A 20,040-nucleotide genomic window follows, 5' to 3' on the forward strand; every position below is an offset into this window, starting at 1 on the left:
ACTGTAATTGTGGGCTGGTGTGGGTGAAAGGGAAACGGATGAGGGTGTGTTTGTGTAATGGCGGGTTGCGGGTGTCCTTCTCCCTCCCCCTTCCCTCCTCTTCCCCTTCTCCTTTCGCCTGTCGAGTAACTCGTATTGTCATTGTGCAAATAAAATATGTCACGAATCGCCCACTCCGCTCCTTGTGCTTTTGGGTCCACCCCAAAAAAACCGAAACACGCCCCCTGCTATGTGTGTGTATCTAACCTTTTGTGCCCATTGTAGTCCTTTGTACAGGACTCACACATTGAGAGCAAATGTTTTGGTTGCTTACGAGCATCAAGAAATGAGAATCGCTTTTATATAAACTTGCCTGAATGGCGATGGGCGGTTGATGTGGTTAAAAGGAGTCAGCCAGCCAGCCCTGATTCTACTTTCTGCACAATGAGAAAATATTACGAAACTTATTTCAGCTTGAATAGGGTTTTCAAAATATTTAAGTATTTGTTTACCTGAATAATGAAAGGACAGCCTTTTATTTTTGTACTTGGAGATAATTTGTTATTGATTTAAATACTTGTTCTTGATCTTGTAATATTGTATTCGCATAACTTTTACAGGGGATACAGTTTAATTGTCCCTGAATTTTTAGGCAGCCAAACTCTTTCGTTATCCCCTCCCTGAAATCCATTCAAACGCTTTTCACTTGACAAGCCAGCAAAATAAACAAACTACACAGAAAGCCAACGCCAAAGCCAAATCCAAATCCATGATTTCAGCTGCCAAATCCTTTTCAAAGCTGCAGCCAGGTGAAAAATAACGAAATATTGTATTTTTCATACATTTTTATCAAATATAAATACACACTAGTGTGTGTGTGTGGGTGTGCGAGTGGCTGAATCCGTGTTCGTGTGTGTGGGCCACCAACTACACAAGTTTATAAAAGACTCTCGACGGCCCTCTCCTTTTTGTCTTTGCGTTGAGTGCTTTTTGGCTAAATGCGAAATCGATTGGAAAACAATTTCCAATTTTTAAAGAATTATCGCCGCCATATTCGCGCATGCTGCACTAAATCACACATAAGCAACCTCTAAATCTGCTACCCAGGACCCCAGCACTCCCCAACACACACACACACACCCACACTCACACTCACATGTGCGATGAGGGGCAACCTTTTCGCAAAGCTTTTCCTTTTGGCTCGTTTATTTCCTTTTTATTTTCCCTTTCCCGGCTCCGGCAATATTTTCCATTTCATTTTCTGCGCGGTTGGCAGCGCGTTTAGCTTTGGCTGCATGCCTGGCTGACTTTCTGTTATACTAAACATATACATCTGCACATATATACTGAACAGCAGGGGATACAGATATAGTTTTTAACTAAAAATATAATTACTATGTATTGGTTTTATCCTTACTATCACTTCCCAGTATGTAGTTTTAAATTTTCGAAATTCTTTAAAAATATACTTAACTGAGTTGATACAACTTCATTCCCCGCTCCTTCTCACATGTCCTTGAGTGTACCCTTATGGGTGTTATCTCCACCGCAATAGCTACTGAGCTCCAAGAGGGCAGAGGGGCAATTGGGGGAGGCTAGGGGACTGGCAACGCAACCCGCAGCCATTTAGTTTTATGTGCCCCGTCGGTTGGGTTATTGCACCTTTGACTCGACTCCATCGCCATCTGAGTGCGAGCTCCACCTTCGACTGGAGTTGTCACCCCGAAGGGCCACAATGCCACAAAGCATTCCGCATGCCGCATGCGAGCCATTTGTTATTATCCGCTCCCGGCAAGTGTGGGCCCGAATCTCGGCCGCAAGTATTTCCTAATCAGGTTTTAACTACTAATAGGATTTCCGAGGTGGCGAATCGTAATTTACATGGCTTTGGCCGGGATACCCAAAGAATTGAATTGGAATCCAGAGCAAAGCTGCCGCTAATGTATTGCAGATTATGGTAAATCCCTCGGCTACTTCCCTTTCCCCCTTTCCCCCTTCTCCCGCTCCTTGTGCTCAAGGCCCTGGATGCTCACACGTGTCCTAGCACTGAGTGGATCCGATGGAGACTCCGCTCAGGTCCCTGAAGCGCCTGAATCTCTCGATTCTCTGCCGGCGAAGGCAGCGCCGCACCTCGAAGCCCACGTTGCACACCACCAGGCACAGCATCACGACGATGATAATCCCGGCGAAGATCAGCAGGAACCAGTGGAAGTAGCAGCTCATGGTCACGGGCCTCTTGAGCCAGGCGTTCCAGGACGCGGTGCACTCCTCCTGGACGCACCTCCCGCGGAGGTTCCTCACACACCCCTTGGCGCAGCATCCGTTCGGACTGAAGCGGCCACAGGACGTCAAGTCGGTCGAGGGATCGGAGCAGTTGGCCGACTCGTACTCCTCCGAGAATCCCAGGACGGGCGGAAGGATGAGCTGGACCAGAAGGAATCCCAGGGTGAAGAGATTGGCCAACATGTTGCACTCCTCTTTTGCGAGCCAATCACAGTGCGAAAGTCATGTCCTTCACTTTACAGATTTGGAACGTTTTTATTAAATGATATTTATTTATTACTGGCTTACTGGGTTCACAGATCTAGTATAAAGATACATGGAAAATAACTTGTATTAAAGAAATACACAATTCAAAATGTTGAGGAAGATGTCATTAATCAGAACTTTTTATTTTGCTCCCTACTATTCGTTGTTTCTGGCTTCCAGGACCACCTTGGCTCTCTCGGCCTCCTGTTTCTGCTCCTCAGTGTCCTCCTGTTCCTGCTCCTGCGGATCCTGCGGGGGAATATACTCCGGCGGATTGTTCTCCCGGGGATTTGGGATGAACGGAGCATGTGGCCAGACAGAGGGCTTCGCCTGCAGCAGCCAGAGCTCGTCGATCTGGCGTTGGAGGTACTGAGCTGCCTTCTGGTGACGACTGGCCATGAAGTAGGCGCATCCCAGCCAAACACAAGTGATTAGGACGACGCTGCAGAGGATCAGCACTTTGGTGGGAATGGGATCCAGGAAGGAGTTCGAGTGGAGGCTGGTGGGCTTGAATTGCTGGAAAGCCAGCGCTTCGCCGAGCAGCAAAAAGAAGAGAAAATACAAAGGCTGCATTCTCATCGCGCGGAATTTGTTGACTGAAGCTGGTTTTATCGGGGGTGCTGGATATATAGAGCCCCTTATCGCGACTTAAGTACGGGTATTTCCCAGAACATTTCCTTTGGGGCGCATGCCAACAATTTACTTGCTTGTTATCCCTAAAAATATTCAAATTTACATGCAAAACCAACACAAGTTCATGAGTTTTTCTATCTTTACTTAGATTTGTTCATTATTAATATAAAAAAAAACAAATTAAAAACTGAAATATTACAAACAATTTCAAAACATCAAAAGGCAATTGGAAAGTTGCGTTATCAACTAAGGGCAAACCAAAGTCGGCAAGAAATATTTTCAAGAGCCGTCCCATCGTCTTTATTACTTTCAGTTGATGATTGAATTCCGTAGGGCTTAATAATTGTGGCTGCGTTTCTGGGGGGAAGTGGGGGGAGGGCATCTGCGTCTTGATTAGAAGTGCCACATCAGCTCACAACTCACTCGAACTTGTTCAAAGAGACCGTAAACCAAATCGGCATAACAAAGTGATTCTAATGTAATTCGTGATTTTGCATAATTATAAAGTTAATAATTAAAATTGTTGCGTGCACAAAACCAAAATGAAAACATTAAAATTTAATGATGATTTCGGCAGTTCAGGTGCATTGCACAATGCATTCGGCATTACTGGGCGCTCTTCGGGGGGAGGCACATCGGCAAATAACTAATGCGTAAATATTAGCAAACACGCCCCACTCCCCCGTCGATTTCCCCATAAATTTGAGGCACATATGCAGTGCGTTTGTAATAAGCAATCAATTATTATTATTGAATTTCGGGCATGGCCAGGTGCAAAGGGGCGGTGGGCGTGGTTGGTGGGGCTTTCGCCTGGCAGCTGGTCAATGCCACTAATGCGTCTAATGAGAATTTAAGCACACTTCAACCCTCTCGGTCTTTGGCCCACCCCTCGGAATTTCGGAATTTTGCGTGGATTTGCACTGCACACAGAGCCCCAAGTACAGTTGTGCTCAGTCCAAATGCAAATGCAAATACAATTACATTTCGAGCCCATTTAGAGGCATTCTTGTTTGATTCTGATGCATTTTCCCGTTTTCTATTTGTGAATCGAACCTGCGAAAATCTGTGATTTTCTGGCTCCACGGATTGCAACATACATTAAGAGAGATATATTATAAAAAATGCTTTAACCGAAAAGTATTATAATAACACCAAACCAGTATTGTATATATTTTACAGACAAAAGTTCTCGTTAAAAGATTTACGATAGTAAACACATAGAGAACATTAGTTTTTCGCAAGCTTATTAAAAATCCTAACCCAATATTTTACCGAATATCCTTTCCTGTGTGTGGGTTTCCGGACTCCACAATGCCTCCCCGCCTAACTGGTATTCATGTGACCCTGCTAAACCGACATCGTTAATGATAATTTAATTATTGCACGGCATTTCGGGCTTTGCCGACTTACGCACTCCTGCGAACGAGAGCCTGCGGCCTGGCTAATTGCAGCAAATCTGCTTGGGGTCAGTTAGTCGTCCTTATTAACTGATAATTGCAATCACCTGGCTTTCCACCAGGTGGGCAGCGGAGCAGGAGAGCCAGTTGGGTGCATAAAACATAAAGCGGGCAAAGCCGCGAATATCGCCATTTACGAGCATTGCCAAGATACGAGGCACAAACAGTGACAGCTCAGAGTTGAGAGCGCGATAGGAACTTAACGCGCAAATGGATGCGGCACTGTAATAATAAAACAAAAGTGTCAGCCAAAGATATCGCAGGATATGCGCAATCCATATTGAAAATTGATTTCAATTTTTAATAGGCACCAGGCAGCGGCGGCGCTTTGATAAAAATGCCAGCACGCGGCAATCGCACAATCGCGGGCTTACTTTCAGAAAGATATATCCGGATCCGGATCCGGACTCCTGACGGGCGCTCTTGTTAAATATGGAAACAATATCGAAATGCCAACTGAAATCGGCTGAAACTTGCAAGTGAATGCCGAACGCGATATGAATATCTATATGGCTTCGCTGCCGCATTTATATTTGTTTTCGTAGCTGTCAAATCATATTTTAATCTGTTTTGATTGCTGACTTTTGTGCGAGGGATTTGGTACGACTGCAGCTGCCACAGCGGAAATGCAGCGGAAAATATTGCATTTTATTTTATTTATGCAAAAAAAGGCCAGGGAATTTATATGGAAAGCTCGTGCGCCCACCGCCCCCCGCCGCCCGATTTTGTCCGCATTTTCCGCTCGTGACTCCAGTTGCTGTGTGCGTTTTCCATTTGTTTCATTTGATGTGCCAGAGTTAAGCAGTAAAATCCACTTTTTACGAGTTGTCCCCGGATTCCTCTGCCGGCCACGCCCCCTCCAGCACTCCGCCTTTTTGGGAGCTTTGCGTTCTCATATGAGCGTAAGAAAAACCAGCAGCATTCGCTCGCTGAAATTTGTCAATAAAATATTTCGAGCTAGTGGTGGGCTAAGGAATATGTCAGCGCAAAGCAAGCAAGCATAGTTTAAGTCTTCAGATTGAAATTTACCCGACCATTACTCTGGGTCAGTGGATTCAATAAGTGTAACTTACCATCGCCATTCGTTGCTAATGTAAAATAATCAAGAGTATAAGCGAAATTTATTTATAAATTAAGGTGGTAAAGAAATATTTATAATTAGATAGTCAGCTTTAAATAGTTTTGTACTTAGATGGGTTGTATATCGCATCTCTAGCTCCAATTCTTCCCGTCCTGGGCTTTTCCCAACCGCCCTGCTCCGCGTGGCTTTGGCAGTGACTTAAATACACATAACCGTAGATGGCGGCAGTGGTCCTTGTCCTTTCCTCGTCCTTTTCCTTTCGCTCGCCCTTTTCCTGGCTAGATTGTCAACATATTAGCTTCAAATTGCTAAAGTTCTGCGACTTTTGCTGTTGCCTCATTTTCTCACGCACGCACAGCCACTAGTGCCCTCTCTTTCTGTTCCGTGTTGCCTCTCTTTCTGCGGCGCTGGCCCCGTCTCTTTCGCTCCGCCTGCGGGACCTCATTGTTTAATGTGGTGTTGCCAACTATTTTAGCCAAAAGCTCACACGGGTTGCGCGGCCGGGTGATTTGCTTGCTTAGCTTAACGTGGCCCGGAATTCCAGGGGCGAAGGGGGCTTGGGGGGTCTGGGGGGTCCGGCCGGATTCCGAGTCCGGCAGCCAACCATCCGGCTGTCCGCTCCCATCTCCGGCGGAATGCTTTCGCTTTTGGCGCTGAAGCGTTCGGTTGACATTCGTGAAATCTCTTAAAATCCCGAAGGTCGTTGCCAGGGATTTTCTCAGATTTTGCTAGATTTAAATGAATTAGTTGCTTTGGCCGGGCTGGCCGATTGATTTTCTGACCTTTTCGCTTTTTTCTGGCCCGCATAGCGGACTCTTCTCGAGGGTGAGTAGGCCAAACTGCAATTTGGCTTAAGAGCAATTGCAGCCATGACTCACCATTAGCTGCAGCTGACCCCAACCCCATAACTTGGCCCCCAAATGAGTACAAATGTGGTTCCCCGGCTGCAAAATGGTATGGATGAGGCCAAATTAGACGAGCGGGCAATGGAGAAAAATGTCCACTGCATTCCGCAAGTAATTAAAATATGAGAAAACAGCTCCAACTCCGGCTGCCCATAAAATATTCCGGAGTCAACAAAGGATGTGTCGCCTGCCTGCTCCTTGGTGGTCAGGCGGCGGGCTTAAAAAAGCATCAAATTTCATATTCAAAATGGCACTTTACATGTTCAGCATAATTTATAAATGCACGCAGCGCCAGAGGAAAGTATCAGCAGAGCCGGCTACAACAACAAACACGGAATGTGCTGCGGTGGCAATATTTTTGAAGCAACATTGTCGACACACCGAAAGGGGGAGGGGAATGGGAGGGGGAAGAAGAGGAAAGGGGGCGGGTCAGGAGCAGGACATCGATGGCAGCGATGCTGTTGTCACTCGGCGCTTTTCCAGCCGAAAGGTACCATAACTATGAGAAAGAACTTGTGAATGTTCCTTTGGAATAATATGTTCTTTGTTATTCAGTAAACTTTGCAAAAGAACTCAAAGAAAAAATATTTATCTCTAGAAAATATTTTAAAAATATATCTTTGACTCAGAGATACATTCGAGAGTAAAGTATTTCAGTTTCGTGGTCATAGTACTCATGGCCAGGTTATCCTGGTGTGGACGTTGCAAACAGCAAACATGCCGCAGTCCTGTTCCTGCCAACCACTCCTGCCTCTCTCCGCCTCTACCTCCCCCTCCCCCTTTACCCCTCCTCTCCCCCCCGTCTCCCCTGGCGTTCAACCCTTTGTCCAAGGTGTGTGATGATTTTAATGGCCCCGAGGAGGCAGGCGAGCAGCTCGGAGCGAGGCCAGGCCAACATGTTGAAAGGATTGCTGCGAGTTACGCCATGACCAGGCCTACACAGAGTCCTCCCCCCTCCCCTCCCCTCCTCGCTTCTCCTGGCAATCCTGGCCATGCTGGCCGTGTCCTGCCACAGTTGATTGGCTGTTATTTTGGGTGTTGACGCAGGCGGAGGAGGCCACTGTTGAAATTTGCATATCAAAAACGGGCAGGACATCGCCTCTCTCTGCCAGCTTATGTATGTGTATGTGTCTGTGTGTGTGTGTAATGTCCTTTTGCAGGATCTGGCTGTGCCAGCGGCTCTATGAATTTATGAACATAATATAAATTTATTTTTGCAAACTTTTCATGTTTTTGTTTGGGCCACCGAAATCTACATGCCACTCCCCCCGACCACCGACCACCGACTGCCGACCACCGCCCACCAGGACAACAAAGGGATTGTTGTGTCAGCTCGCATGTATGTGTGGGGATGTGCATCCTTTCTGCCTGTGTGTGGGTGTGTGTGTGTGGGCTGCATTCTGCTGTGCGCTTTCGAGCACGTTCCAAGTTTATTTATGCGTATGCAGAATACTTAATGAAAATTTAAATGTAAAAGTTACTCGTAGACTGCAGCCTCCGGGAAATGGAAAATGGGAAATTGGAGGCGTAATCGGTCAAGAGGAGCCACTGCACCTTGGGAGAACCCGAACACCTCGCCCATTCGAAATTCACAAACAGCGAGACATCGCCGTAAGCCCTGCCAGTTATGAATTCCCCAGCTGGAGATGCAGAAAAATATTTGAAATTAAATTGAAGCGAGCGCTATACTCGTACACACCTAAGCCAAAGCTGATCCCCCGAGTCCGGCTTCGAGCTGATTATGCTAATGCAATGCGACCGCAGGCCCTGGGAATTCCCTTACTCCTTTTAATGGAGCCGACCATTCGATTTAGATGCAAATTCATCACAAAGCCGGACCTAGAAAACAATAAAACTGACCAAAGCCGCAGTTAAACTCGGCAGACTCCGTTTAAATTAGATTTTTCCAGCCAAAGTTCCCAAAGCCGCCGCCCACTCCCAGATCCTTGTTCCTCCCGAAAAACATAACTCACAAATCCAATTGCCATAAATAAAAAGCCGGGCCAAAACTTTTGCTTGCACGAGCCGAGTAACTCCATCAAATGATGTACAAGTTAACACATTTGCTGAATAAATCTTGTTCAGAAAGTCTAAACGGCGCACGAACAATTCTCGCAAGTCGAGTTATTCAAAAATCGCTTCTAAATTGGCCACCCGCGTTACCCCCTTCAGTTTTTCCTCCGCTTGTTTTTGTTTGTTGTTCTGGCCGTGCAGCTTTCGATTGTGCACATTTATCTTGGGGCAGCTTATGCGAAAAGTTATGAAATATGTGCACGAGCGTGGCACAAATTGTCGAGGGCGAAAGAGTGGTTGGTCTGGTGTGTGGGACCAAAGGATAGAGGATAACGTGCGGAAATCTGCTCCTGGGTCCGCTCCTCCACTGTCCGCGATTGCACTTGACACTGGTCGCAGGATAATCGGGCTTGTCGAGGATGATTTCCAGATCCAGAGTGCCGAATAGCACAGATCCTTCCCCCAACGAATGTGTTGCCTGCGAAAACCCAATCCACTACCACCCCTGCGCATGTGTGTTGTAAAATTAAATAAAATAAAATTAAATGTATATAAAATTAGGTTAATGCCTTGGCAACAGCATCCGCAGAAGGAGAAGCGCCCGCTTCCTTATTTTATTGCTATGTAGATGAACCGACGCAGGGAGCAGAAGGGGAGCGGCAAGGAGTGGCGTCCCGGGGCAGGATGGACTTCCACGCACCCAGGCACATACGTACACTAACAAAAATACCCTTGAAACTAAATAAAAATGCAGGAAGGAAATGGAATATAATTTAAAAGAGCAAAACAAGAAGATTCTCCACTTTAAAACACATTTTATTTGGCTGCTTCCATCTGATATTAGATTTTGTACTCAATTAACTATACTATTTTTCGAAGTGCACTCTGCAGCGGAACTCCCCTGCCCCAGTGGCCGCAAAACAGGCGACTTAAACAGGACTTATGGTTATCTGCGCATTTTATGGATATTGCGCCCGGCCCGCTTTCCAATGTTTTTCTGCCACGGGGTGGCTGCTGCGAAATAAATGAAGTTGCTCACAGCCATATGTTTGCTAAATGCTGTATGTAAATGTCGCGAAGAAAGCACTTTAATTTCGGCAAACCAAACGGAGAGAGACGGAAGACGTTGCGCAAGGACATTCGAGGCATTAACTTAATGGCGCGAAGGATGGAAAGCGAAAGTTTCGGGGAGAGCGGAAAGTGGAAAATGCCTCGCTGAACTTGAGACAAATTAAGGAAAATCAACTGCAGTCGATGTCGGGAAATTATGAACTGCAGCGGGGGAAATGCCGGACGAAAATAAAACGCGCCCTGCTGCAGCGAGTTAAGCCTACTTAAGCCCGTGCTGCATGCTAGATACTGCATGCTGCATGTTGCACGTTGAATGCAGCACATGCAGCAGTTGCAGCTAAACATAAAACAGCTCCAGGCACGGGACACAAAACTCCGCTGCCGCTGCACATTTGTCGAGCTGGCTAAGCCCACTTAAGCCCTAAAAAACAGAGCGGACAAAGACGGAGACAGCCGGGGAAATCGGAAAAGCGCCCAGCCGACGCCTCTGCGCTTGTGGACTCTCTCCGTTCGATTTGACTTATGGGTTCGTTCGCTCCGATGTCCGCTATTAATAGCAGCGCCCTCGTAATCTGCCCATCATCTCCGGAGATGCTGATCAAGTGGAGTGGATTTCGCCGAGTGGCAGGTTCCGCCGCAAGATGACATGACGCCACTGGAGGAAAATCTGCAAATTAACTATATGTTTCAAATAAAAAATGAAGCTACTTTATTAATAGGTTCTGTCCCTTTGTTTTTCATAAATACCTAAAAACAAACCCATCTAAAATTAAAATACATTTCAAATCATTTTGAGCACACTTCTTTAGTTATTTTTTCCAGTGAAAGCCGCTGGCTCGATGAAAGTTATGAAGATTTCCCCTGTCCGATAATTGGCAGCAATTTCACGCCCCGCCAGCCCACTTGCCCTCGCTCAATTGTTTCATTTGAAATACGATCGCGCTGCCACAAATAGACGGCGGGAAATTCGAATTTCCCCGGCTTGCTCGCTGTTTTCAATTTTTGGGTGAAGTTGAGGCGTGACGTGGAGCAAATCGCGCCACGAGCTGCTTCATTACGTTGCTGAGTTGTTGGGTAATTAGGAGAGCAGGAAGCGATTGCTCGCCAGCCGGGGATTAGGGATATTCAAATGGGTTCTGTGCCGCTGGCAGGGATAACAAACAAACAAGAAATTAAATCGTGTCAATATTTTGTGCGTATTCTAGGCTGGAGACACGCTCCACCGAACGGAACGTGATGGAGAATCACGTCGCATGCCCGGAATATCTAAGTCCAAGTCCTGAGTCCTGTGTCCTGCGTCCTCAGTCCTGAATTCCAGTTAAAGATACTCCTGGAAGTGGAAGTGTATCTTTAAGCGGAGCTCGAGTGCCACCATTAAAATGCCATTGTGTGCGCCATTTTGCCAGAGTTCACCCCCATCGAACAACCCCCCTTTTTGTGGGGGTTGAGTGCCCCCTTTAATTATGATTCAGTGCACACAAAGTTTTGTTGCGTGCCGCTGCTCTGTTGCTGCTTCTGTTGTTGTTGTCGTTGTAGTTGTTGTTGTCGTTGTTGCTGTTGCTGCTTTGTGCTAACTTTTCAATTCCTAATTATAATTAGAGAATCGGTTGTGTTCATAAATATTAAAAAGGGTCCTTACGGCGCTGCTCTCCCTGTCCCTTTTGCTCTGGCTGCCAGCGACATTGCATGAATAATTAACTCAAGTCGTTTTGGGGAGGGGCTTTGGAGGGGTCCCCGAGCCCCATTTGCCGCCCCTGCCAAGCGCCATTTTGTTTTGCCAAGAGGAGTGCCATGTAACAACAGAAGGAGCAACAAAGGAGCGAGCGAACGAAAGGGGGAGAGGGAAGGGGGTTGGGAAGGGGTACAAAGGGAGGGAGGCTGGTGGGCCACGGCGACACGTCATGAATTTATGAATTTTTGCATTTTTAATGTAATTTGTGGGACGCAGCTTCCTTCGACGAGTCAAACAAGTTTCCTCTGTTGCACGGATCGAGGGCGAACACCAAAAATATATCTTACATTTTAAGTCGGGAAGACTATGGGTTTCTTAATTCTGATCTCTTTAAAAGGAATTGGTGAAATTACAGCTTGATTAATAGTTATTTGAATGTCTCCTAAACTATCATTTTGATAGTTTTGATAATGTGATTAAATTTTGATTCTACCAAAAAAAAACAACTAATTGTTATAAGAAAAGACAAATGTTAAAATATATTTAAAGACGTGTTTTATTTATTTACAAATTTAATCTAAGAGTTTTACTTGTTACCATTTTATAAAATATATTTTTTGAATCAGCAGTTAAACACAAAATTGCCAGATGAATGGAAAACAAAACGGTGCTCTACATAGCCAGGTTTTTTCGATGTTTCTCTTTTGGTCGAGGCCCTTGATTAAGGTTCGTGTCTCACATAACAACGCGCAGCGCCATCTATTTGTCGTTTATACACAACAAACTAGTAAAGTGCTCTTACCAAGGACACGAACCGTCTTATGTCTTATCTCTTCCTATCGATAGTTAAATTTTATTTCAAATTTAAATATTGTCTAGCCGTGCCCGTTTTTCCTTTTGAAAAGCATAAACAATTGTTAAGGAAAATTTATCGTGTACAAAATTGAACGACAGCAAGTATTTTCGACCCATAAAACACTATTTTTGGTAAAAAAAAAGTAGAAAAAACTGTCGAAATATGGAATGGTTTACCTTGTTGAGCTCGTTATTAAATTTAAAACAAACTGGCATTCAAAAAAAAAAATTAGATTTTTTGCAAATTTTGATGATGGTACCCCTTATAAAAAATGCAAAATATGAAAAAAAATTTTTTTCTGCAATCAACCGAAAAGTCAATTGGGTCGATAGCTTATGTCAATAGCTGCACAAAACAGTAAATTTCTCATTTATGGGATCATTTTTGGCCAAGATACCCCCTAAAACACTCTGAAAAGTACCGTTTTAGACACTAGATAATTATTTTGATATTCTGCTTATTATTTGGTTTGTTAGTTAAAATCATTTACTGGTGGTAAAAGCCGGATACGCTTCCAATTCAATATTTACCGATGCATTAGAATCCGAATCAGATAAGCTTTGACCAAGCGACTGAAACGTCAAATATGCAAAACGAATCGGATTTGGCATGCAATTGCGACCCCTCCTCTCCGCAGGATCCTTCGGCAGGATATCTGCTCGATGAGGGGATGTGTCTCGAATGCGGGAATGCAAAAACACCGAATTTAATGACACACCGAGCGGACGACCACATGAGACCCATAAACCAATAACCAAGAGCAACCAGAAAGTTAGCAAACACACAGGTGGCGAGGGCATTGAAATGTGGAGAGGGGGAAGAGGGGGTGTCCACTGGGTGGGGCATGCAGCTGGCAAACTGAAACTAAAGCTACACGGTGCAGCACACGCAGCTGCACACTCGACCAGATCAGGGTCATAATCCGGCGGCCAAAAAAAAGGGGCAGCACAATCAACTCCAACTGGGGGCCAGCGTTCCGTGAAACTGCCACTGAGTGGGTAGGATGCCAATTCGGATGTGGAATCGAGACCCGTCCTCGTCCTCGTTCTCGTCCTCGTCCTCGACAGGTGTATAGTTTTGCCGTTCACTGGCTTTGGGCCCTGCTGCTCGTGCCCCGGCCACGACCACAAATCGTACGCTAAAACCCATTTTGGCTTGACTCAGTGCCTTCGGGAGGGAGAGGGGGTCGAAGGGGGTATCTGTGGTATCTGCGGTCAGGAGCAGGGCTACAAATTAGATTTCAACGCAGCTTACAGTCTTCTCAGCTTCCTTTTCGCACTGCGTATGGGGAAACTCAAGGGGTATATTAGATTGGAGCAGAGCATAAAACTTAATTAAGTCAGCAACAATATGGGGGAAATTTTCTTGATTTTTATTGGTATTACATAGGTTTTAGATTTACCATAACCTACCCTATTTAGCAGTGACTTTAGCTCCAGTTTTTAGGCTGTGGAAATTAGAACATAACATAAAGGCTGAAGGGTATATCACTAGTCTGATTCCCCAATCTCCTGTACTCCTCCTGTCCTCCGCATCGTATTGGGCCACTCAAAGGACGAAAGGAAAAGGCAAAGACAGCAGTCCCCAAAAGTCCAGAGTGACACTGGCAGCGCAGCGCAGTTGAAACGTTTTAAAAGCATCTTCATCATAAATCCGTAAAATGAAAAACGATGCATGCCAGTCACATAGCCACACAGCCACACAGCCCTGCAAATGTGGAGCTGGTGGGGCACAAATTTAGTTACACATTTTGCTTGTTTGCTCTCTGCCACTCCGGTGGCAGCGGCAAAGTGATATTGTCCCCTGGTGGCTTAACTTGTCATGTGGCAAGGCAGGCAGGACCCTTCTGCATTTGGGGCAGCTCACTAACACAGTTACTGTGGAGTCCGAAGGAGTCGCAAGAGCCGAAGGAGCAGGCGGCCGCATTTTATGAATTATTCAAAATGATCATAATAAATTGCTGCAGCCTTTTACGGCAGCTGGGAGATGGCGACTCGCAGCTCGGAACTCGGAACTCCGATTGGGGCGCAAAGTGGCCACCCTTATCGGCTGCCTCACTTTTTTGTGGCCTGTGTGCACTTTTGGTTTAATGTTTTACCGTCTTTCGGCTCAGCCTGCTAGCATGCAACACAGTTTGGCCCGGTCAACTTTGGTTACTTTGCACCATGCACCTGGGGAAACACTATGCCAAGTGGTTTAAAATAAGAAAGGCTTCCTGGTACCAGGCCACAGCAAATGCATTATATAGAAAAATTAACAGAGCAATTACACCATTACAAAAGCAAAAGTAATTTATAAAGAGACGGAGCGTATTTGTTCCAGTGTAAAAGTTTTCATCTCGATTGGCGAGCTGGAAAAAACTTTGCTGCGCTGCCTGAAAAACCCTTGCAGTTTGCTTTTGCAACAGCAACTTTGTGTTTCGAGGGCAAGTCGGAAAATCGGACAAGGATCCAAGGGTAGAAGGGTCCAAGGAGAAGGTGAGCATCTTGGCAGGAAGTCAAACAGACACGACCGCTATTTGCGTAGTCCCAGAAGGAGCTGCTCTCGTCTGGCGAAGAGTGCCAAATGAATAATGCCAGTGGCCGGCTGAAATCTGCTAAAAGTTTCACTCATTAAGTCCTTGAACAATGGAAGAGCTCTCAAGTCCTCGTAGTTGTTGCCTGCTCCTTGAGAAAGCCGAACTTTGCCAACAGAATAAATCAATTCCTTAGCCCGCCTCAAAGCAAACCCTTCATCTCGTTGCCTGTTTATTTGCCTGCAAACTTCGGAGCTCGTGGTCGAATCACCTGCAGAAAGACGGAGTCGCTGGTCGGAGTGGCGCAAACGAACATTCGGCTGACGAGCGGAGGGAGGAACATGCACATTGATTGATTATCGACACAGTTTGGCACTCAAAACCGCTTCCAGCTCGAGCGGTGAGTGATGCCCGGACCTGGCCGTCTGGGGCAACTTGGCTAATGCCGTTTCGTCGATTTGGCGGGGGAAACCCGCAGGCAGTTGAGAGCGGCAAGTGCCACGGTTCGGCGAATGCAATCTCGACTCCATCTCCCATTCAGTTCCTGTTTCTGTTTCGCTTTCTGGCGCCCGATTTGGATCAGATTCCTTGCCTGCCGGCCAACTCGCTTCATCGCACTCCACTCAGAAAAAGGAAGTCCTTCCATAATACTTTAAACACTTAACAAGAAAATCATGTTACAGAAGGTAGCGTCGTAGTACCTTATTTCCAGTGGTTGATAGTCTACTGATATTTTCTAACTCATTTAGCTGGAAAGAACTTTCTGTCAGTGTAGGAATTTCCCCTTCCTTCAGTGGCTACGGCACTTGATGGCGGATGTTTGAGCACCGGTTCAATGCGCCATCCATTTGTCGTGGTCGCCAACGGAGCTCGTTGGTAAGCAATCGAAAAAATGAATGCCGACGCGTTGTGGTTTTCGCCCACTGCAGGGTGTGCTGGCCATTTTCGGGCTTGCTGGTCGGGGGTGGAACTCTTGAAAATCACTGCCAATTACTAGGCGAAAACAGCATTAACGGCGCACCGGGCGTATACGCAATGTGGCTTTGCACTTAAAGAGTAGTGCCTGTGGCCCACTGACCAGGTTTTCAATGCGGCTGTTGTCCTGCGGCCGTCTAGATACATGCCAGGATGCCGGATACAGTGGACAGGAAGTCCGGCTTCCTTGGAACGCCTAATTAGAGTCGATTAATGAGCCGGTTGGTTCGGACCATTGTTGCCACACTCACCGCAAGTTTCCATTGTGTACCGATTTCGACTAATTAGTTGCACACTGAGGTTCGCCCTGCGGCATTCAGCGGGAAGAGGGTCGCCCCACATGAAACAAACTGGATGTCCCTGGGCGTCCTTTGTGCGCACCTCCTGCTACCTTTTCCCCGCGGCACATTAAAAAATTAGTGTGTGGGCCTGGTCTTAAGAAATCAGAAGGGATTACATTGCGATTGAAGCCCGAAACCGCCGACAGCAACAGGTAGCCATTGAAATCCACAAAGGCCTGCCCCTTTTTGTTGCCAAACCAAATTAAAAGCAGATGAAATAACCTCCATCTGGTTAATACAGGCCGCAGACCCTTGCGACCGCCATTGTGACCGGCCACAAAGGAAACGACTCTCGGCCCAGGAACTCGATTAATGCAGGCGCCAAAAATTGGAAGCGCCTCCGGGGGCGGATGGCTCGGCAGGATTACGACCACGCCCACTGGGTGTGTGGCCAGTTCTGCAAATTGAAATTGCCAGCACGTCAAACCGAAATTAGATTGTGTCCTGGCCATTGTGAAAGGAATCTGCTTTAGGAGCAGATAATTTGCGGGGGATAATGCAGGCATTCTATCGGAAGGACTAGGCCAAACAAAAAACACTGGACTCGACTCTAAGGATTCTCTTTGTTCTCGATTGCACAGAAAAAAACATAAGCTGTTCAGAAACCTTACTTTTGGTATATGATTAAAGTTCTGCAAAACAAACATACATCTGTACTCTAGAGGCGAGTAAATCATGCTATTTTCCCCCAGAAAGAAAGGAAGTGAGCTCTTTTTTAAAAAGCTATTGCGCAAGTGATACACCCTTTTCGGCAGTGTCCTCTTACCTCGTTAACATGCCGCTCCGCCCGCCCCTTGAGGTGTCATTAGCATCCCTGATGGACGCATTATTCAGCAAACTCTATTAACATTTACGAACACTCGACGGAGGCGACGGTAAATGTTTAACGAAGTTTGCTTCGAAAAACTATAAAGCTCAATTAATAACAATTTGGCGAGCAAACTTTGTCCGATCCCGGGTTCATTGTTGGCGGGGCTGCAGCTGAGACCCGATGATTACGGCCACGTCTTCATCCGATGGAATTTAATGCCGACGTGGAGGTGACCAGCACTCCGCCGCAGCTGGCTCTACTTCGATTTACCTTTGTGTTTTATTAGGCCACTGGGAGCCATACGGCAAAAAAGTAAAAGCCATTTAAAAGCCAAACTTTGCCAGCCACTCCCAACATGTGGGCTCGTCCTTTGTGTCCCCGTCCCGCAAAAGTTTCAAGCGCGGCGCACACTTCCGCATTTATGGCGGATTCCGGGCTGCTGGACTTTTGTTTCGCCGGAGTCCTCGATGCATTAAGCCGCAAACACGGAAGGAGGAGGGTGTGGGGACGGAGCCTTAAGGACGACCATCCACCAGCAGCTCATTTCGGATTCCGCGGGTGTCTGTTCTCCGTTTTGCCGTTTTGCTGTTTTGCTGTTTTGCTGTTTGTTCTGCTCACAGTTTTCTAGTCAGAAGCATAACTCTGCACTCAAGTGCACTCCGGGGCCAGAAACCACGTTCCCCTCCGCCTCTTTTCACAACTTCCCAGGCACGTACTCCTACATTTCAATTACACCAGGCACCACGCCCAACTAAATCAATAATCAATACATTATTCCGCGCAATTAAGGCGCGAGAGTTGTTGTTGATGCATAATTACACAGTGTGCAATTGAAAAATGCATGAGGCTTAATTGATAAACAAATGCATACATAATTCGAGTGGAATAGCTTTTTTTTATTTTATCGGCATGATGGATCAATTAAAGACATTCGATACGTTCGGGGTGTGATGTGCATTTATGTTCAATTTGCGATAAAGTTGATTTGCGGTGTCTTTTACTTTTTCCGATTGAAAATTAGCGGATTTTAAATTATGTTACGGAAATTAAGTTAATTATTTTAATAGACCATGCACATGATTTCCGTGAATTCGAGAACAATAATAAATCACAACAGAATATATAGGATAATTTTATGGAAATGCACAGCTTTGTTTTATCAATTAGGTAATGAGGTAAATTGTTATCCGAGATCATTAAATCATATGAAGTGGTGACAGGATTAGGGTATCAGCCTAATCCACGCGAACTGATCATTTACCCGTCATTGGGGACTCGTACTTGCATTACTCGTAATTGAATTCGGCTTGCTTTGAATGCCCGCTGATGGGTCCAATCTAATTATTTGCCAGTATGTCCCCATCCCGACAACATAATCCGACGGATGGCCCTCTGTTTGCTCCTCCACTCCACTTCCCAAGCGAACCCCCAAATGCGACTAATAATGCAAAGGGCTGAGGGCACATTATACGCTGCGGCACTTTTTAAAATTGACTCGGGAGAAGCTGGAGCTCGCATCCTTTGTTGTTCGACCAGACAAATGCTTTTAGGAGCGGCACGAATTCCGCCCAAGGACATGCGTCCTTTCTTGGCCCAGCTACTTTCGGCCAGAAACCCAACAACAGCAGGGGAAAGTATGTCGCCAGAGGAAAAGTGAAAACTGGGGTGGGGAAAGTGGAAAGTGGAGAGCGGGAAAAACTTGTTTTGCTTGGCCAGAAGAGGGGCGTTCAGCATTCTCGCAAGTTGGCCACTTTCATGTGACAAGACAGACATTTCATTGCGGCAACATTGTTGCTTTTATTGTCCGTGTGCCGGACTGCGGACTACGGACCACGGACTACGGACTACAGAACTCCGGCCGGACACTTGCCAGCTGCGTGCCACAAAAGTTTGCGAGATATATTATTTCTGTGTGTCATTTCGGGCGGCGACAAAAGGCTGAAATAACTTGGAATGCATTAAAATAATTTAAGTACCATTTGGCCGGGGCTAAGTAAACACCTGCCGTTTGCAGGTCGAACAGCGGATACCGTCCACCCACGCCCCACTGACTTGGTGACTTGCCTTCGAGTCCCTCTGGATTCTAGGGCACAGCACTGCAAACATCACGTATACGCAACGTGTGCCAGCCAGGCGTACAAGTGCAGCCCTGTTTGAGTTGTGTGCGTTGTGCTGTAGTGTGTAGTGTGTGTGTGTGGTGTAGTGGGTAGTGGGGGATCCCAAAAGTTGTGCCCTCCGCCATTCAGAGGATGTCACGCCGTTGGACTGTTGACCTTTTTAAAGCAGCGCCGCCGCCTTCGCCTGCAATTTAGCAAACACTTCCGTTCGCCGATGTCCTTGCTGTCGCAGGCTGTCCTCCTGTCCTGCTGTCCTGCTTTTCTACCCACGCACAGTTGGCGGGCGCAATGTTTTCCGTGCCGCCCTCGAAGGCCTTTGCACAGCAGGATAAACTGGGGGAAAATGTGCACTGAACGAAGGAGCTTTGTAGTGGAATTGAAGGGAATCTGGAGGCGAAAGACGTTAGTGGAAAAGCAAGCTTAAACTAGTCAGGACTTTCTTGCTATAAATTTTAAATACGAGCTCGACGGCTTACCGATTGTTTCCCCCTCTGAAACATGTGCCCCCTGACTTCTTCCTGTGTAGTGATTCTGTGTTCAGTGATTCTCGGTCGAACTGCACTTCTCTCTCCATCAGAGGGCGTCACCTTTTCCCCGTCAGCTGCTCATGTGCCGCCGCTCGGAATTCCCGCTTTGTACCGGCACTCTGTTTCTCGGTCCGCCTGAAGTGCCGATTACTCATCAGGGATCGAAAAGCGGAAAGCGGGGTCAGAGGTGCGGGTAACTGAGTGACAAGCTCTCTGAGGCCCTGAACCGAATGGCTTGTCGAAGTCTGCTTCATTTCTAGTCGCATTCTGCGAGTCTGTTGTTCTGTTTCAACGCTTTTCTTACAAAGTAGCGAGGTTGCTGCATGTGCCGTTGCCCAGTTAAGTTGTTTCCGAAGTCCCGTCTGGAATTTGCATGTCTGTTCGTTGACATTTTTTCTTCCGAAGCTGCAGCTGCTGCGGCTCCTTTGTCAGCTCCTTATTTATGCATTTGTGCCTTTGTCCCACAACTGTATCTGTATCTATTGTCCGGTTTTTGCTGCGGTTGGTGGTTGGGGTTGTGGTGGCGCCGGCGAAAAAAGGGAGAGCTTCGGCTCGGAT

The 20,040-nt window shown here is 46.5% G+C and overlaps 2 protein-coding genes across 2 annotated transcripts; both read right to left on the reverse strand.

The window, feature by feature from the left end:
• Window positions 1–1,423: 1,423 nt before the first annotated feature.
• LOC108086791 lies at window positions 1,424–2,490 on the reverse strand. Its single transcript, XM_017183831.1, has one exon. The coding sequence runs from the start codon at window positions 2,443–2,445 to the stop codon at window positions 2,020–2,022; it is 426 nt and encodes a 141-aa protein (XP_017039320.1). The 5' UTR covers window positions 2,446–2,490; the 3' UTR covers window positions 1,424–2,019.
• Window positions 2,491–2,492: 2 nt separating this feature from the next.
• Window positions 2,493–3,087, reverse strand: LOC108086786. The gene has a single exon (XM_017183826.1). The coding sequence runs from the start codon at window positions 3,085–3,087 to the stop codon at window positions 2,665–2,667; it is 423 nt and encodes a 140-aa protein (XP_017039315.1). The 3' UTR covers window positions 2,493–2,664.
• Between the last annotated feature and the right edge of the window lie 16,953 nt (window positions 3,088–20,040).

The sequence above is a fragment of the Drosophila ficusphila genome, unplaced genomic scaffold (genome assembly GCF_018152265.1).
Source record: "Drosophila ficusphila isolate 14025-0441.05 unplaced genomic scaffold, ASM1815226v1 contig_791, whole genome shotgun sequence".
NCBI lineage: Eukaryota > Metazoa > Arthropoda > Insecta > Diptera > Drosophilidae > Drosophila > Drosophila ficusphila.

Excerpts from the sequence above, each read along its gene's own strand:
- LOC108086786 (XM_017183826.1), bottom strand. The coding sequence starts at position 3,087 with ATGAGAATGCAGCCTTTGTATTTTCTCTTCTTTTTGCTGCTCGGCGAA.
- LOC108086791 (XM_017183831.1), bottom strand. The coding sequence starts at position 2,445 with ATGTTGGCCAATCTCTTCACCCTGGGATTCCTTCTGGTCCAGCTCATC.